This window comes from Cyanistes caeruleus, chromosome 4, assembly GCF_971803275.1.
Source record: "Cyanistes caeruleus chromosome 4, bCyaCae1.hap1.1, whole genome shotgun sequence".
NCBI classification, from domain to species: Eukaryota; Metazoa; Chordata; class Aves; order Passeriformes; family Paridae; genus Cyanistes; species Cyanistes caeruleus.
Window position 1 is genome coordinate 385,384 of NC_141704.1, and position 16,210 is coordinate 401,593.

The 16,210-nt window shown below is 58.6% G+C and overlaps 1 protein-coding gene across 1 annotated transcript in view; it reads left to right on the forward strand.

Moving 5' to 3' along the window:
• Nucleotides 1-16,210, forward strand: part of SND1 (staphylococcal nuclease and tudor domain containing 1) — a 94,973-nt gene that overhangs the window by 60,216 nt on the left and 18,547 nt on the right. Inside the window, exons 13-16 of the mRNA XM_086886225.1 lie at nucleotides 4,333-4,443; nucleotides 7,343-7,415; nucleotides 8,916-9,057; nucleotides 13,785-13,894. Of these exons, the coding sequence (XP_086742351.1) occupies nucleotides 4,333-4,443; nucleotides 7,343-7,415; nucleotides 8,916-9,057; nucleotides 13,785-13,894 (436 nt within the window). The remainder of the gene's footprint in view (nucleotides 1-4,332; nucleotides 4,444-7,342; nucleotides 7,416-8,915; nucleotides 9,058-13,784; nucleotides 13,895-16,210) is intronic.

Sequence of the window (16,210 nt, forward strand, 5' to 3'; positions counted from 1 at the left end):
ACTGCCAGGGCCATTCCCGGTGCTGCATCCCGGGACATTCCAGCACTGCCAGGGCCATTCCTGGTGCTGCATCCCGGGATATTCCAGCAGGGCCAGGGCCATTCCTGGTGCTGCATCCCGGGATATTCCAGCAGGGCCAGGGCCATTCCCGGTGCTGCATCCCGGGATATTCCAGCACTGCCAGGGCCATTCCCGGTGCTGCATCCCGGGATATTCCAGCAGGGCCAGGGCCATTCCCGGTGCTGCATCCCGGGATATTCCAGCAGGGCCAGGGCCATTCCCGGTGCTGCATCCCGGGATATTCCAGCAGGGCCAGGGCCATTCCCGGTGCTGCATCCCGGGATATTCCAGCACTGCCAGGGCCATTCCCGGTGCTGCATCCCGGGATATTCCAGCAGGGCCATTCCCGGTGCTGCATCCCGGGATGTTCCAGCAGGGCCATTCCCGGTGCTGCATCCCGGGATATTCCAGCACTGCCAGGGCCATTCCCGGTGCTGCATCCCGGGATATTCCAGCAGGGCCAGGGCCATTCCCGGTGCTGCATCCCGGGACATTCCAGCAGGGCCATTCCCGGTGCTGCATCCCGGGACATTCCAGCAGGGCCATTCCCGGTGCTGCATCCCGGGATATTCCAGCAGGGCCAGGGCCATTCCCGGTGCTGCATCCCGGGATGCCGGGGGCGGAACAGAGCCGGGTCTGTGTCCCGAGGCCTTTGCCAGGCTGGGATGGAGCAGGGAATAAAGCCTGGCTTGTCCTCCTGGAGTGTCCGCCCGGCATCTGGGCTGGGCTGAGCCTGCTTGGAATTCCGGGCACGACAGCGCCGGGGTGGGAGCCAGGGCAGGAGCTGCAGCCCTGATCCCAGTCCTGATCCCATTCCTGATCCCAGCCCTGATCCCAGTCCTGATCCCAGCCCTGATCCCAGCCCTGATCCCAGTCCCAATCCTAGTCCTGATCCCATTCCTGATCCCAGCCCCAATCCTAGTCCTGATCCCAGCCCCGATCCCATTCCTGATCCCAGTCCTGATCCCAGCTCTGATCCCATTCCTGATCCCAGCTCTGATCCCATTCCTGATCCCAGTCCTGATCCCAGCCCTGATCCCAGCCCTGGTCCCAGTCCTGATCCCAGTCCTGATCCCAGCCCCGATCCCATTCCTGATCCCAGCTCTGATCCCATTCCTGATCCCAGCCCCAATCCCATTCCTGATCCCAGCTCTGATCCCATTCCTGATCCCAGCCCCAATCCCATTCCTGATCCCAGCTCTGATCCCATTCCTGATCCCAGCCCCGATCCCAGCTCTGATCCCATTCCTGATCCCAGCCCCGATCCCATTCCTGATCCCGGCTCTGATCCCAGCTCTGATCCCATCCCTGATCCCATTCCTGATCCCAGCGTGGTGCTTTGGCTCTGGGAAGCAGCCGGAATTCATGGCTGGGGATTCCGGGAATGCTCCGGAACATCCAGGCTCTCCGGTGGCCCAGGGAGGGACAAGGGGGGAGCTTTTCCACTCTCCAGGATTGGGATGGGGAGCGGGATCTCTGGGATCGGGAATGTCAGGGAGTGCCAGGAGCCCCCCGGCCCTTCCCTGGCTTCCCCCGGCTCCTGCTCCTTCCCGAGCATTCCCGGGGTGTTCATTCCCAGTGCTCGGAATTCCCAGGGTTCTCATTCCCAATGCTCAGAATTCCCAGGGTTCTCATTCCCAATGCTCAGCATTCCCAGTTCTCGGCATTCCCAGGATTCCCATTCCCAGTTCTCGGCATTCCCAGGTTCCCACTCCCAATGCTCAGAATTCCCAGGGTTCTCATTCCCAATGCTCAGCATTCCCAATGCTCAGCATTCCAAATGCTCGGCATTCCCAGTTCTCAGCATTCCCAGGGTTCCCATTCCCAGTGCTCGGAATTCCCAGGTTCCCATTCCCAATGCTCAGCATTCCCAATGCTCAGCATTCTCAGTTCTCAGCATTCCCGGGGTGTTCATTCCCAGTGCTCGCCATTCCCAGGGTTCCCATTCCCAATGCTCAGCATTCCCAGTGCTTGCCATTCCCAGGGTTCCCATTCCCAATGCTCAGCATTCCCAGTTCTCGGCATTCCCAGGTTCCCACTCCCAATGCTCAGAATTCCCAGGGTTCTCATTCCCAATGCTCGCCATTCCCAGGGTTCCCATTCCCAATGCTCAGCATTCCCAGTTTTCAGCATTCCCAGTTTCCATTCCCAGGTTCCCATTCCCAGTTCTCAGCATTTCCAGTGCTCAGCATTCCCGGTTTTCAGCATTCCCAGGGTTCCCATTCCCAGGGTTTCCATTTCCAATGCTCAGCATTCCCAGTTCCCATTCCCAGGTTCCCATTCCCAGTGCTCAGTATTCCCACTGCTCAGCATTCCCAATGCTCAGCATTCCCAGTTCTCAGCATTCCCAATGCTCAGCATTCCCAGTGCTCAGCATTCCCAGTTCCCATTCCCAGGTTCCCATTCCCAGTTCTCAGCATTCCCAATGCTCAGCATTCCCGGTTTTCAGCATTCCCAATGCTCAGCATTCCCGGTTTTCAGCATTCCCAGTGCTCAGCATTCCCAGGGTTCCCATTCCCAGTTCTCAGCATTCCCAGTGCTCAGCATTCCCGGTTTTCAGCATTCCCAGGCTGCCGCAGCTGCTCCGGCTGCAGCGATTCCCTCGCCTGCCAATCCCGAATTTTTGATTCCTCCCCCTGCTCCGAGACCTAATTCCAGCTCCCGGAATTTGCCCTTCCCCCTCCCCGGGATTCGGCACTCCGGGGATTCGGGGATTCGGGGATCCGGATCCTGGGGATGGATCCGCTCGTTTGGGATCCGGAGGGAGCTGGGGGGGGGGGGGTTGGAGGAGAATCGGGGATGTGCTGGCAAAGGAGAATCCATGGATTTGCTGAGAGCAGTGGAATGTGCTGGACTCATCCCTGCCCTGCCCAGCCCCCCTGGCTGATCCCAGAAATCCCGGAAATCCCCACGGGAATGGGGGCGGGGGGTCGCCCTGCCCAGCCCCCCCCAAACTGCTCTCCCAGGAAAAAGTGGGATGGTGGAATCGGGGAGATTCCCCTCGGATCTGGGGGGATCCGGGATGGGATTGGGAAACGCAGGAGGCTCCTGGGGCTGGGAATGCTGAGCCTGCGGGGTTTGGGGTTTGGGAGCTGGGGGTGCAATTTTGGGGTGCAATTTTGGGGTGCAATTTTGGGGTGCAATTTTGGGGTGGAATTTTGGGGTGGGGTTTTTGGGGTGGAATTTTGGGGTGGGGTTTTTGGGGTCCAGTTCTGGTCCCCCCCCAGTGTGCTCAGAGAACTGGGATGTGTCACTCCAGGCCTTCCCTTGGGATGGGATGGGATTGGGTGGGATTGGGATGGGAATGAACAGGATTGGGTCAGGATTGGGATGGGATTGGGGCAGGGTTGGGTGGGATTTGGGCAGGATTGGGGCAGGGTTGGGGCAGGGTTGGAGCAGGATTGGGATGGGAATGAACAGGATTGAGGCAGGATTGAGGCAGGATTGAGCAGGATTGGGATGGGATTGAACAGGATTGGGGCAGGATTGGGATGGGATTGAACAGGATTGGGGCAAGATTGGGATGGGATTGAACAGGATTAGGGCAGGATTGGGGCAGGATTGACATATGGGATTGGGATGGGATTGAACAGGATTGGGGCAGGATTGGGATGGGATTGAACAGGATTGGGGCAGGATTGACATATGGGATTGGGATGGGATTAGGGCAGGATTGACATATGGGACTGGGATGGGATTGAACAGGATTGGGTCAGGATTGGGATGGGATTGAACAGGATTGGGGCAGGATTGGGATGGGATTAGGGCAGGATTGGGTGGGAATGGGGCGGGATTAGGGCAGGATTGGGATGGGATTGGGGCAGGATTGGGATGGGATTGGGGCAGGATTGGGATGGGATTGAACAGGATTGGGGCAGGATTGGGTGGGAATGGGGCGGGATTGGGGCAGGATTGGGATGGGATTGGGGCAGGATTGGGATGGGATTGGGGCAGGATTGGGATGGGATTGGGGCAGGATTGACATATGGGATTGGGATGGGAATGAACAGGATTGGGGTGGGATTGGGGCAGGATTGGGGCAGGATTGGGATGGGATTGAACAGGATTGGGGCAGGATTGACATATGGCATTGGGATGGGATTGAACAGGATTGGGGCAGGATTGGGTGGGAATGGGGCGGGATTGGGGCAGGATTGGGATGGGATTGGGGCAGGATTGGGATGGGATTGAACAGGATTGGGGCGGGATTGGGGTCTCCGTGCCCCAGTTCCCGACCCGTTCCCGTTCCCGTTCCCGTTCCCGTTCCCGCAGCAACATCGCGGAGGCGCTGGTCAGCAAGGGCCTGGCCACGGTGCTGCGCTACCGGCAGGACGACGACCAGCGCTCGGCACACTACGACGAGCTGCTGGCAGCTGAGGCTCGGTGAGTGTCACCTCTGTCACCTGTGTCACCTGTGTGTGTCACCTGTGTGTGTCACCTGTGTCACCTGTGTGTGTCACCTGTGTGTGTCATCTGTGTCACCTGTGTCACTGCGTGTGTCACTACAATGAGCTGCTGGCAGCTGAGGCTCGGTGAGTGTCACCTCTGTCACCTGTGTCACCTGTGTGTGTCACTGTGTGTGTCACTGTGTGTGTCACTGTGTGTGTCACCTGTGTCACCTGTGTGTGTCACCTGTGTGTGTCACTGTGTGTGTCACTGTGTGTGTCACCTGTGTCACCTGTGTGTGTCACCTGTGTGTGTCACTGTGTCACTGTGTGTGTCACTGTGTGTGTCACTGTGTGTGTCACTGTGTGTGTCACCTGTGTCACCTGTGTGTGTCACCTGTGTGTGTCACTGTGTGTGTCACCTGTGTCACCTGTGTGTGTCACCTGTGTGTGTCACCTGTGTGTGTCACTATGATGAGCTGCTGGCAGCTGAGGCTCGGTGAGTGTCCCCTGTGTCACCTCTGTGTGTCACCTGTGTCACCTGTGTCCTGTGTCACCTGTGTCACTGTCCCACGGCCTCATCCAGAGGGAACATCCCAAGGGAACATCCCAAAAGAACACCCCAGGAGCATCCCAAGGGAACATCCCAAGGGAACATCCTGGGAACATCCTGGGAACATCCCAAGGGAACATCCCAGGAGCATCCCAAGGGAACATCCCAAGGGAACATCCCAAGGGAACATCCCGGGAACATCCTGGGAACATCCCAAGGGAACATCCCAAGGGAACATCCCAGCCCCCATCCCTGTGCCGGGACAAGGATCCGGCTGGGCCTGGATCCAGCTGGGATCTGCCGCTGCTTTTCCATCCCTCGGTTCCATCCCCACGTTCCCGGTCCAGGCTCCTCCGGCCCCGCTGCTCAGGGCAGGGCCGCGCTCCGGGCGGATCCCGGTGATCCCGGGATCCACAGGAGCTCGTTCCCGCTGATCCCGGGATCCACAGGAGCTCATTGCCGCTGATCCCGGGATCCACAGGAGCTCATTCCCGCTGATCCCGGGATCCACAGGAGCTCATTCCCAGTGATCCCGGGATCCACAGGAGCTCATTGCCGCTGATCCCGGGATCCACAGGAGCTCGTTCCCGCTGATCCCGGGATCCACAGGAGCTCATTCCCAGTGATCCCGGGATCCGGCAGGAGCTCATTCCCGCTGATCCCGGGATCCACAGGAGCTCATTCCCGCTGATCCCAGGATCCACAGGAGCTCATTCCCGGTGATCCCGGGATCCACAGGAGCTCGTTCCCGCTGATCCCGGGATCCACAGGAGCTCATTGCCGCTGATCCCGGGATCCACAGGAGCTCATTCCCGCTGATCCCGGGATCCAGCAGGAGCTCATTCCCGCTGATCCCGGGATCCACAGGAGCTCATTCCCGCTGATCCCGGGATCCACAGGAGCTCATTCCCGCTGATCCCAGGATCCACAGGAGCTCATTCCCGCTGATCCCGGGATCCGGCAGGAGCTCATTGCCGGCGATCCCGGGATCCACAGGAGCTCATTCCCGCTGATCCCGGGATCCACAGGAGCTCATTCCCGCTGATCCCGGGATCCACAGGAGCTCATTGCCGCTGATCCCGGGATCCACAGGAGCTCATTCCTGCTGATCCCGGGATCCGGCAGGAGCTCATTCCCGCTGATCCCGGGATCCACAGGAGCTCATTCCCGCTGATCCCAGGATCCGGCAGGAGCTCATTCCCGCTGATCCCGGGATCCACAGGAGCTCATTCCCACTGATCCCGGGATCCACAGGAGCTCATTCCCGCTGATCCCAGGATCCGGCAGGAGCTCATTCCCGCTGATCCCGGGATCCACAGGAGCTCATTCCCGCTGATCCCGGGATCCACAGGAGCTCATTCCCAGTGATCCCGGGATCCACAGGAGCTCATTGCCGCTGATCCCAGGATCCGGCAGGAGCTCATTCCCGCTGATCCCGGGATCCACAGGAGCTCATTCCCGCTGATCCCAGGATCCGGCAGGAGCTCATTCCCGCTGATCCCAGGATCCACAGGAGCTCATTCCCAGTGATCCCGGGATCCACAGGAGCTCATTCCCGCTGATCCCGGGATCCACAGGAGCTCATTCCCAGTGATCCCGGGATCCACAGGAGCTCATTCCCGGCGATCCCGGGATCCGGCAGGAGCTCATTCCCGCTGATCCCGGGATCCACAGGAGCTCATTCCCGCTGATCCCGGGATCCGGCAGGAGCTCATTCCGGTGATCCCGGGATCCACAGGAGCTCATTCCCGCTGATCCCGGGATCCACAGGAGCTCATTGCCGCTGATCCCGGGATCCACAGGAGCTCATTCCCGCTGATCCCGGGATCCGGCAGGAGCTCATTCCCGCTGATCCCGGGATCCACAGAAGCTCATTCCCAGTGATCCCGGGATCCACAGGAGCTCATTGCCGCTGATCCCGGGATCCACAGGAGCTCATTCCCAGTGATCCCGGGATCCACAGGAGCTCATTGCCGCTGATCCTGGGATCCACAGGAGCTCATTCCCGCTGATCCTGGGATCCGGCAGGAGCTCATTCCCGCTGATCCTGGGATCCACAGGAGCTCATTCCCGCTGATCCCGGGATCCACAGGAGCTCATTCCCAGTGATCCCGGGATCCACAGGAGCTCATTCCCACTGATCCCGGGATCCACAGGAGCTCATTCCCGGCGATCCCGGGATCCACAGGAGCTCATTCCCGCTGATCCCGGGATCCGGCAGGAGCTCATTGCCGCTGATCCCGGGATCCACAGGAGCTCATTCCCGCTGATCCCGGGATCCGGCAGGAGCTCATTCCCAGTGATCCCGGGATCCACAGGAGCTCATTCCCGGCTCCTCTTGCAGGGCCATCAAGAACGGGAAGGGGCTGCACAGCAAGAAGGAGGTGCCGATCCACAGGGTGGCCGACATCTCCGGAGTAAGGATCCAAACGGGATAAAACCTGTGGGGAGAAATGGGATAAAACACACAGGGATAAATGGGATAAAACCTGGAGAAATGGGATAAAACCTGTGGGGAGAAATGGGATAAAACCTGTGGGGAGAAACGGGATAAAACCCACAGGAACAAACGGGATAAAACCCACAGAGATAAAACCCACGGGAATAAATGGGATAAAACCTGTGGGGAGAAATGGGATAAAACCTGCAGGGATAAAATCCATGGGGAGAAACGGGATAAAACCCGTGGGGACAGATGGGATAAAACCTGTGGAGATAAAACCCGTGGGAATAAATGGGATAAAAGCCACAGGGATAAAACCCGTGGGAATAAACGGGATAAAAGCCACAGGGATAAAACCCACGGGAATAAACGGGATAAAAGCCTCCCGGCACCGTTTCCCGGGAGCTCCGGGGTTGTTCCCGTTTCCCCTCGGGTCAATAAACCGGGAGCTGCCCCAGAGCCTGGGATCCAGAGCCCAGCACTGGAATGCCAGTGGGAAAATCCGGGATTCCCCAGCTCTGCTGAGGGGATCTGGGGATCCCCACACCTCCCGGCAGAGCTCGTTAAGTTTCCCTCCGTTAATTAACATTTCCAAGGATTTCTGTGGAGCTCTTGGCGGATGGGATGGGATGGGATGGGATGGGATGGGATGGGATGGGATGGGATCCATGGGATGGGATCCATGGGATGGGATGGGATGGGATGGGATCCCAGGAAAGCCGCGGGATGCTCCGTTAGGGATGGGGGAAATGGGGCTGGAGCTCTCCTGCTGCTCCAGCCCTGGGGAGGATTTGGGATTTGGGATTTGGATGGGTTTGGGGATGGGTTTAGGGATTTATTTTGGACGGATTTTGGCTGGATTTGGGATGTATTTGGGATGTGTTTTGGGATATATTTAGGATTTATTTTGGGATGGATTTGGGATTCTTGGATGTCATTTGAGATGTGTTTTGAGTTGCATTTTGAGACGTGTTTCGGGATATATTTGGGGTTTGGGGATGGATTTTGGCTGGATCTCGGGATATGTTTGGGATGTGTTTTTGTATGGATTTGGGGCTTATTTTGGGCTGTATTTAGAGATGCGCTTTAGGACGTATTTGGGATTCCGAGACGGATCCGGCCGGTGTTTGGGGCCCATCCCGAGCTGGACACGCTCGGCTCCGTGCCCAGACCCCGATCCCAGCAGGAACAGGGGATGGGATCCCTGGGGCCAGGATTCTGGAGGGGCTCTGAGCTGGACACGGCTCCGTGCCCAAACCCCGATCCCAGCGGGAACAGGGGATGGGATTCCTGGGGCTGGGATTCCGGAGGGGCTCTGAGCTGGACACGGCTCGGTTCCCAAATCCCGATCCCAGCAGGAACAGGGGATGGGATTCCTGGGGCTGGGATTCCGGAGGGGCCGGGATTCCGGAGGGGCCGGGATTCCGGAGGGGCCGGGATTCCGGAGGGGCTCTGAGCTGCCGATTTCCCGCAGGACACGCAGAAGGCCAAGCAGTTCCTGCCGTTCCTGCAGCGCGCCGGCCGCTCCGAGGCCGTGGTGGAGTACGTGTTCAGCGGCTCCCGCCTCAAACTCTTCCTGCCCAAGGAAACCTGCCTGATCACCTTCCTGCTCGCCGGTGAGCGCCGGGATCCAGCCGCGGGGATCCGGGATCCGGGGGGATCCAGGATCCGGGGGGATCCGGGATCTGTGTACTGGGGGAATCTGGGATTGACACTGTGGGATCCAGGATCTGTGTCCTGGGGATCTGAGATTGGCACTCTGGGATCTGTGTCGTAGGGATCTGGGATCTGTGTGCTGGGGGGTCCTGGGGATCCGTGTCCTGGGGATCTGGGATCTGCACTCCGGCATCTGTGTCCTGTGGGGTTCTGGGATCAGGATCCAGGATCCGTGTCCTGGGCTGATCTGGGATCAGGATCCAGGGTCCGTGTCCTGGGGATCTGGGATCGGGATCCAGGATCCATGTCCTGGGGATCTGGGATCAGGATCTGGGATCCTGGATCCGTGTCCTGGGGTGATCTGGGACCGGCACCGGAACACCCCCCAGGCTGTGACGGGAACATTCCCTGGTCTGGGGATGATGAAGGGTCCCAATTAACGCTGGAGCTGGGAACGTGTCCGGTCTCCGTCCCCCGGGAACACCGGGATCGGCCTCTGGGATCTGGGGGCTCCATCCCTGCTCCCGCTGGGGCTGGGAATCTCCTGGGGAAATGTCCCGGTGCTGCCATCCCTGTTCCATTGGGATTCCCGTTCTGTGGGAATTCCTGTTCTGTGGGAATTCCTGTTCCGTGGGAATTCCTGTTCCACTGGGAATTCTTGTTCCATTGGGAATTCTTATTCCATTGGGAATTCCTGTTCAGTGGGAATTCCCCTTCCATTGGGATCCCTGTTCTGTGGGAATTCCCGTTCTGTGGGAATTCCTGTTCCGTGGGAATTCCTGTTCTGTGGGAATTCCTGTTCCATTGGGAATTCTTATTCCATTGGGAATTCTTATTCCATTGGGAATTCCTGTTCTGTGGGAATTCCCGTTCCATTGGGATTCCTGTTCTGTGGGAATTCCTGTTCCATGGTCTTGTTCCATGGGAATTCCTGCTCCGTGGGAATTCCTGTTCCCTTGGGATTCCTGTTCCATTGGGATTCCTGTTCTGTGGGAATTCCTGTTCCATGGGAATTCCTGCTCCGTGAGAATTCCTGTTCCATAGGGAATTCCTGTTCTGTGGGAATTCCTGTTCCATTGGGAGTTCTTCTTCCCTTGGGATTCCTGCTCATGGGAATTCCTGTTCTGTGGGAATTCCTGTTCTGTGGGAATTCCTGTTCCATTGGGAATTCCTGCTCCATTGGGATTCCTGCTCCGTGGGAGTTCCTGTTCCATGGGAATTCCTGTTCCATTGGGATCCCTGCTCCGTGGAATTCCTGCTCTACCCTGCTCTGTTCCAGATGGGATTGCTCCCCAAGACCATCCCATCCCATCCCATCCCATCCCATCCCATCCCATCCCATCCCATCCCATCCCATCCCATCCCATGGATCCCATCCCATCCCATCCCATCTCATCCCATCCCATCCCATCCCATCCCATCCCATGGATCCCATCCCATCCCATCCCATCCCATCCCATGGATCCCATCCCATCCCATCCCATCCCATCCCATCCCATCCCATCCCATGGATCCCATGGATCCCATCCCATCCCATCCCATGGATCCCATGGATCCCATCCCATCCCATCCCATGGATCCCATGGATCCCATGGATCCCATCCCATCCCATCCCATCCCATCCCATGGATCCCATCCCATCCCATCCCATCCCATCCCGCAATCCCGGCAGGACCTTCTGGCTTTTATTTTCCCGGTTTTCTGTTGGATTTCTCCCCGGTGCCATTCCCAACCCTCCTCTGCCAAGCCAGGAATAGGATAAATATCCGCCTTTTATCAACGCCTGCCTTTTTTATGGATATCAAATGCAAATGAGCACCAGAAAGAGATGCCAAGTCCCTTAAAATGTGACTCCAGGGATGCTCCCGCGGGAGCTCATCCCGGCTTTCCAGCTAAAATAGATCCGTCAGAGCACTATAAATATGTGCAAATACCGGCGCCGCTCTAATCCCCAATTCCTCTCCCGGCAAAACTCGGGAGCCTGACGCCTTCCCGGAGCGGGGGCTGGGGGCGGGAGAATTCCCGAGGGATGAGGGGGCACCTCCGGGGCTCTTGGAGCGGCCGAGAGGCTCCGAAGGGCCCAAAACCTTCCCGGAATCGGGATGGGAATCCGGAGGTTTTCCACGTCGGCGTTCCCAACGTGGGGCTGTCCCGGAGCAGATCCTCGGCATTCCAGTGCCATTCCCGCAGTTCCCGGCTGTCCCCTCCCTCCCCGGCTCCCAGAATCCGCCAATCCCGCGGGAGACGGATCCCGGTGCCGGCTCTGGCACAGCCGGGGGCACAAAGCCGCCCAAATCCCTGGAATCGAGGCTGGAATGGTCCTGATCCATCTGTCCCCACCAAGGGCCCGGGAGGAATTCCTCCTGGAATCCTGGTGCGGGATCCTCCAGGGATCCTCTGGGATACCCAGGAACGCCTTGGGATGCTCCAGGATATCCCAGAGATGCTCTGGGATGCTGTGGAATGTTCTGGGATGCTCCAGAATATCCCAGGGATGCTCTGGGATGCTCCAGCATATCCCAGGGATGCTCTGGGATACCCAGGAGCGCCTTGGAATGCTCTGGAATACCCAGGAACGCTCTGGAATGTCCGTGGGACGCTCAGGGATACCTCGGGACGCTCAGGATGCCGCGGGACACTCTGGGATTGTTGCCGGGTCCCTGCAGGGCCGGTTCCGGGCTGGGAGCGGCCCCACGGCCGCCGGATTTCTCCAGGATTGTGCTGGAATTGTCTGGGAAGCCCGGGGAGCGCGGTGGCTGCGGCGCTCGCAGCCGCATCCCTCATTAATCCGTCACGGCTTCCCGGGAAGCGCGGCTCCGCCGCCGGCTCGGGATTAGCTGCTATTTATAAAGCGCTGGAGAACTTTTCCGGGTGCCAGGCGTCCCCTCCCCTCTCCCGCCAGCATTCCCGGCCTTCGCAGCTTCCCCTTTTCCAGAACCTTCCCTCGGCTGGGTCTGGGAGGCGCCAGAGGCCGGAGAGGATCCGGAGCGCGGTCCCGGCCCGGGGAGCCGGGGCTGGCGGAGTTGAAGGATTCCGGTGCTTGCTCAGCTCTTCCCTCGTTATTTTGAGGGGAAAAATTCCGTTGTGGCCCCTGAGCCCTCCTGGGGGAGGAAGGGCAGCTCCAGCCCCTCATTCCCATTCCCGGGGCGGCGCTGGGGAAGTTTGGGATCACAGGCAGGGTCGGGATCAGAGCCCAGCCGGGGCTGGAAGGAGGATCCCGGGCTGATCCCGGGTTCTGGGGGGACCTGATGGTTCCAGCTCATTAACAAAGATCCCGGAATTTCCTGATCCCCATCCCACATCCTGCTGTGTTTCCCAGAAATCCCCTTTTCCAGAAATCCCCTTTTCCAGAAATCCCCTTTTCCAGAAATTCCCTTTCCCAGAAATCCCCTTTTCCAGAGTCCCAGAGATGATGATGAGGATGAGGATGAGGATGAGGAAGAAGATGAGGATGATGAGGATGAGAAAAATGAGGATGAGGATGAGAATGAAGATAGGAAGAAGATAAGGATGAGGATGAGGATGAGGATGAGGATGAGGATGAGGATGAGGATGAGGATGAGGATGAGGAAGAAGATGAGGATGAGGAAGAAGATGAGGAGGATGAGGATGAAGATGAAGATGAGGAAGAAGATAAGGATGATGAGAAAGATGATGAGGATGAGGATGAGGATGAGGATGAAGAGGACGGGGATGAGGATGGGGATGGGAATGGGAATGGGATGAGGATGAGGAAGAAGATGAGGATGAGGATGGGAATGGGAATGGGAATGGGAATGGGATGAGGATGAGGATGAGGATGGGGATGAAGATGAGGATGAGGAAGCAGATGATGAGGATGAGGATGAGGATGAGGATGAGGAAGAAGATGATGAGGATGAGGAAGGAGCCGGTGGCACTGGGACATTGTCCCTTGGGATGGGCTCTGGGCGCTCCCGGCTGCTCCGGGCAGGATCTGTGTCCCTGTGTCCCTGGTGTTGGTGACACGGACGTGGCCCTGGGGATGTGGCACCTCCTCACTCGGGGCTCCGGCTGGGAGCTGCAGTTCCTGGCTCTTCATTCATTATGCAAATTATGTAAATGATCATTAATGATGCAGGACCTCGCTCCGAGCGGGGGCAGGGGGATCCTGGGGACAGCGGGAGAAGGGACAGGGGAGCGGCTGTGACAGAGGGGTCGGGATGGGGGCTGGATGTGTCCCCGTGTCCCATCCCTGTCCCCATCCCTGTCCCCATCCCTGTGTCCAATCCCTGTGTCCAATCCCTGTACCATCCCCGTGTCCCATTCCCAGGATCCATTCCCAGGTTCCATTCCAGGATCCATTCCAGGATCCATTCCCAGGATCCATTCCCAGGTTCCATTCCCAGGTTCCATTCCCAGGTTCCATTCCCAGGATCCATTCCAGGATCCATTCCCAGGATCCATTCCCAGGATCCATTCCCAGGATCCATTCCCAGGATCCATTCCAGGATCCATTCCCAGGTTCCGTTCCCAGATCCATTCCTGGGTTCCATTCCTGGGTTCCATTCCAGGATCCATTCCCAGGTTCCATTCCCGGGATCTGTTCCCAGGATCCATTCCCAGGTTCCATTCCCAGGATCCATTCCCAGGTTCCATTCCCAGGATCCATTCCCGGGATCCATTCCCAGGATCCATTCCCGGTCCCTGATTCCCGGTTTTCCCGCAGGGATCGAGTGTCCGCGGGGTGCCCGGAACGTTCCGGGGCTGGCGCAGGAGGGGGAGCCCTTCAGCGAGGAGGCCACGCTCTTCACCAAGGAGCTGGTGCTGCAGCGGGAGGTACGGCCGGGGGATCCGGGGGGATCGGGGGGATCCGGGGGTGGAATCCGGGGGACCGGAGAGTGCGGTGATACCCAGAGATCCCAGGGATACCCAGAGATCCCAGGGGATCTGGAGACATCCCGGGTGATTCTGAGGGATCCCAGGGGATCCCAGAGGATACTGAGTGTGCCCTGGGCAGATCCTGGGGTTGGATTCCAGATGGATCCCCCTGTTTGAAGCTGTTCTCGTTAACGTCTCCAGATACTGAAATTCCCGGGATTCCCAGGATTTCCCTGATTGCAGCTCCAGGGCCCTTTTGGGTAATTGATCCCTGATCCACATTCCCGAGGTGGATCCCAGATCCCTCCCCCAGCTCTCACCGGCCCCTGGGCCAAAATTCAGGGACTGAGGCTCCCATCCAGATATGGGCACGGATCGAGATGGGATTCATGGATCCAGGTGGGATTTGTGGATCCAGGTGGAATTTGTGGATCCAGGTGGAATTTATGGATCCAGATGGGGTTTATGGATCCAGGTGGAATTTATGGATCCAGATGGGATTTATGGATCCAGGTGGGGTTTATGGATCCAGGTGGGGTTTATGGATCCAGGTGGAATTTATGGATCCAGATGGGATTTATGGATCCAGGTGGGGTTTGTGGATCCAGGTGGGGTTTATGGATCCAGGTGGAATTTATGGGTCCAGGTGGGGTTTGTGGATCCAGATGTGGTCATGGCTGCAGGCACAGTTGATGCAGATATGGACACAGCTGCAGTTTTGGGTGTGGATCCAGATGTGGGCATGGATCCAGCTGTGGGCGTGGATCCAGGTGTTGCTGTGGATCCAGATGTGGGCAGGGATGCAGTTGTTGCCATGGATTCAGTTGTTGGCAGATCCAGATGTGGTTTGTGGGTGCAGATGTGGCTGCAGATCCAGCTGTGGGCATGGATCCAGGTGTTGCCATGGATGCAGATGTGGCAGACGCAGGTGCAGGTGTGGACCCGGATGCAGGTGTGGATCCAGCTGTGGGCATGGATCCAGCTGTGGGCGTGGATCCAGCTGTGGGCGTGGATCCAGGTGTGGGCATGGATCCAGCTGTGGGCGTGGATCCAGGTGTGGGCGTGGATCCAGCTGTGGGTGTGGATCCAGCTGTGGGTGTGGATCCAGCTGTGGGCGTGGATCCAGCTGTTGCCATGGATGCAGTTGTTGGCAGATCCAGCTGTGTCAGCAGCTGCAGGCCGGTGGTGCCGGATGTGGGGACGTGGGAACACAGGGACACGAGGGTGTGGAATGCTGGGAAATGGGGACACGGGAATGCTGGGACACGAGGAAATGGAAACGCGGGGACAGGAGGACACTGGGACACATGGACACAGGACACACGGACAGGACACACGGACACAGGGACACACGGACAGGACACACGGACACACGACACACGGACAGGACACACGGACACAGGGACATATGGACACACGGACACATGGACAGAGGGACACACGGACGGGGACACATGGACACAGGGAGACAGGGACAGGACACGGGGACACAGGGACACACGGGCAGGGACAGGACACAAGGACAGAGGGACACAGGGACACGGGGACACACGGACACACAGACACAGGGACAGAGGGACAGTGACAGGACACAGGGACAGGGACACACGGACACACGGACACAGGGATACAGGGACAGTGACAGGACACACAGACACACGGACAGGGACACAGGGACAGGGACACACAGACACACAGACAGGACACAGGGACACAGGGACAGTGACAGGACACACAGACACACGGACAGGGACACAGGGACAGGGACACACGGACAGGACACAGGGACACAGGGACACAGGGACACAGGGACACAGGGACACAGGGACAGTGACAGGACACACAGACACACGGACAGGGACACAGTGACACCGCAGCCGTCCCTCCCCGCGCTGCCGGGAATTGCTGACCCGCATCCCGAGGGTTTGGCTCCGCTGCCTCGGCACATTCCGGAGCTGCACCTGCCCGGGAATGGCGGATGGAGCTGGAGCATTCCCGGGAATGCTGTTGGCAGGAGGACACGTGGGAGCTGGAACATTCCCGGGAATGTCGTGGGGAGGCCGTGGGAAGGGATGGGCTGCTGCCCAGGAACGTGGCGGAGGGGAGGCCACGTGGGACTCGGGATGCAGGGGTGGGATTCAGGATGCAGGGATTTGGGATTCAGGGATTGGGGATGCAGGGATTCGGGATTTGGGATGCAGGACAGGGATTGGGGATGTAGGACAGGGATTGGGGATGCAGGGATTCGGGATTTGGGATGCAGGACAGGGATTG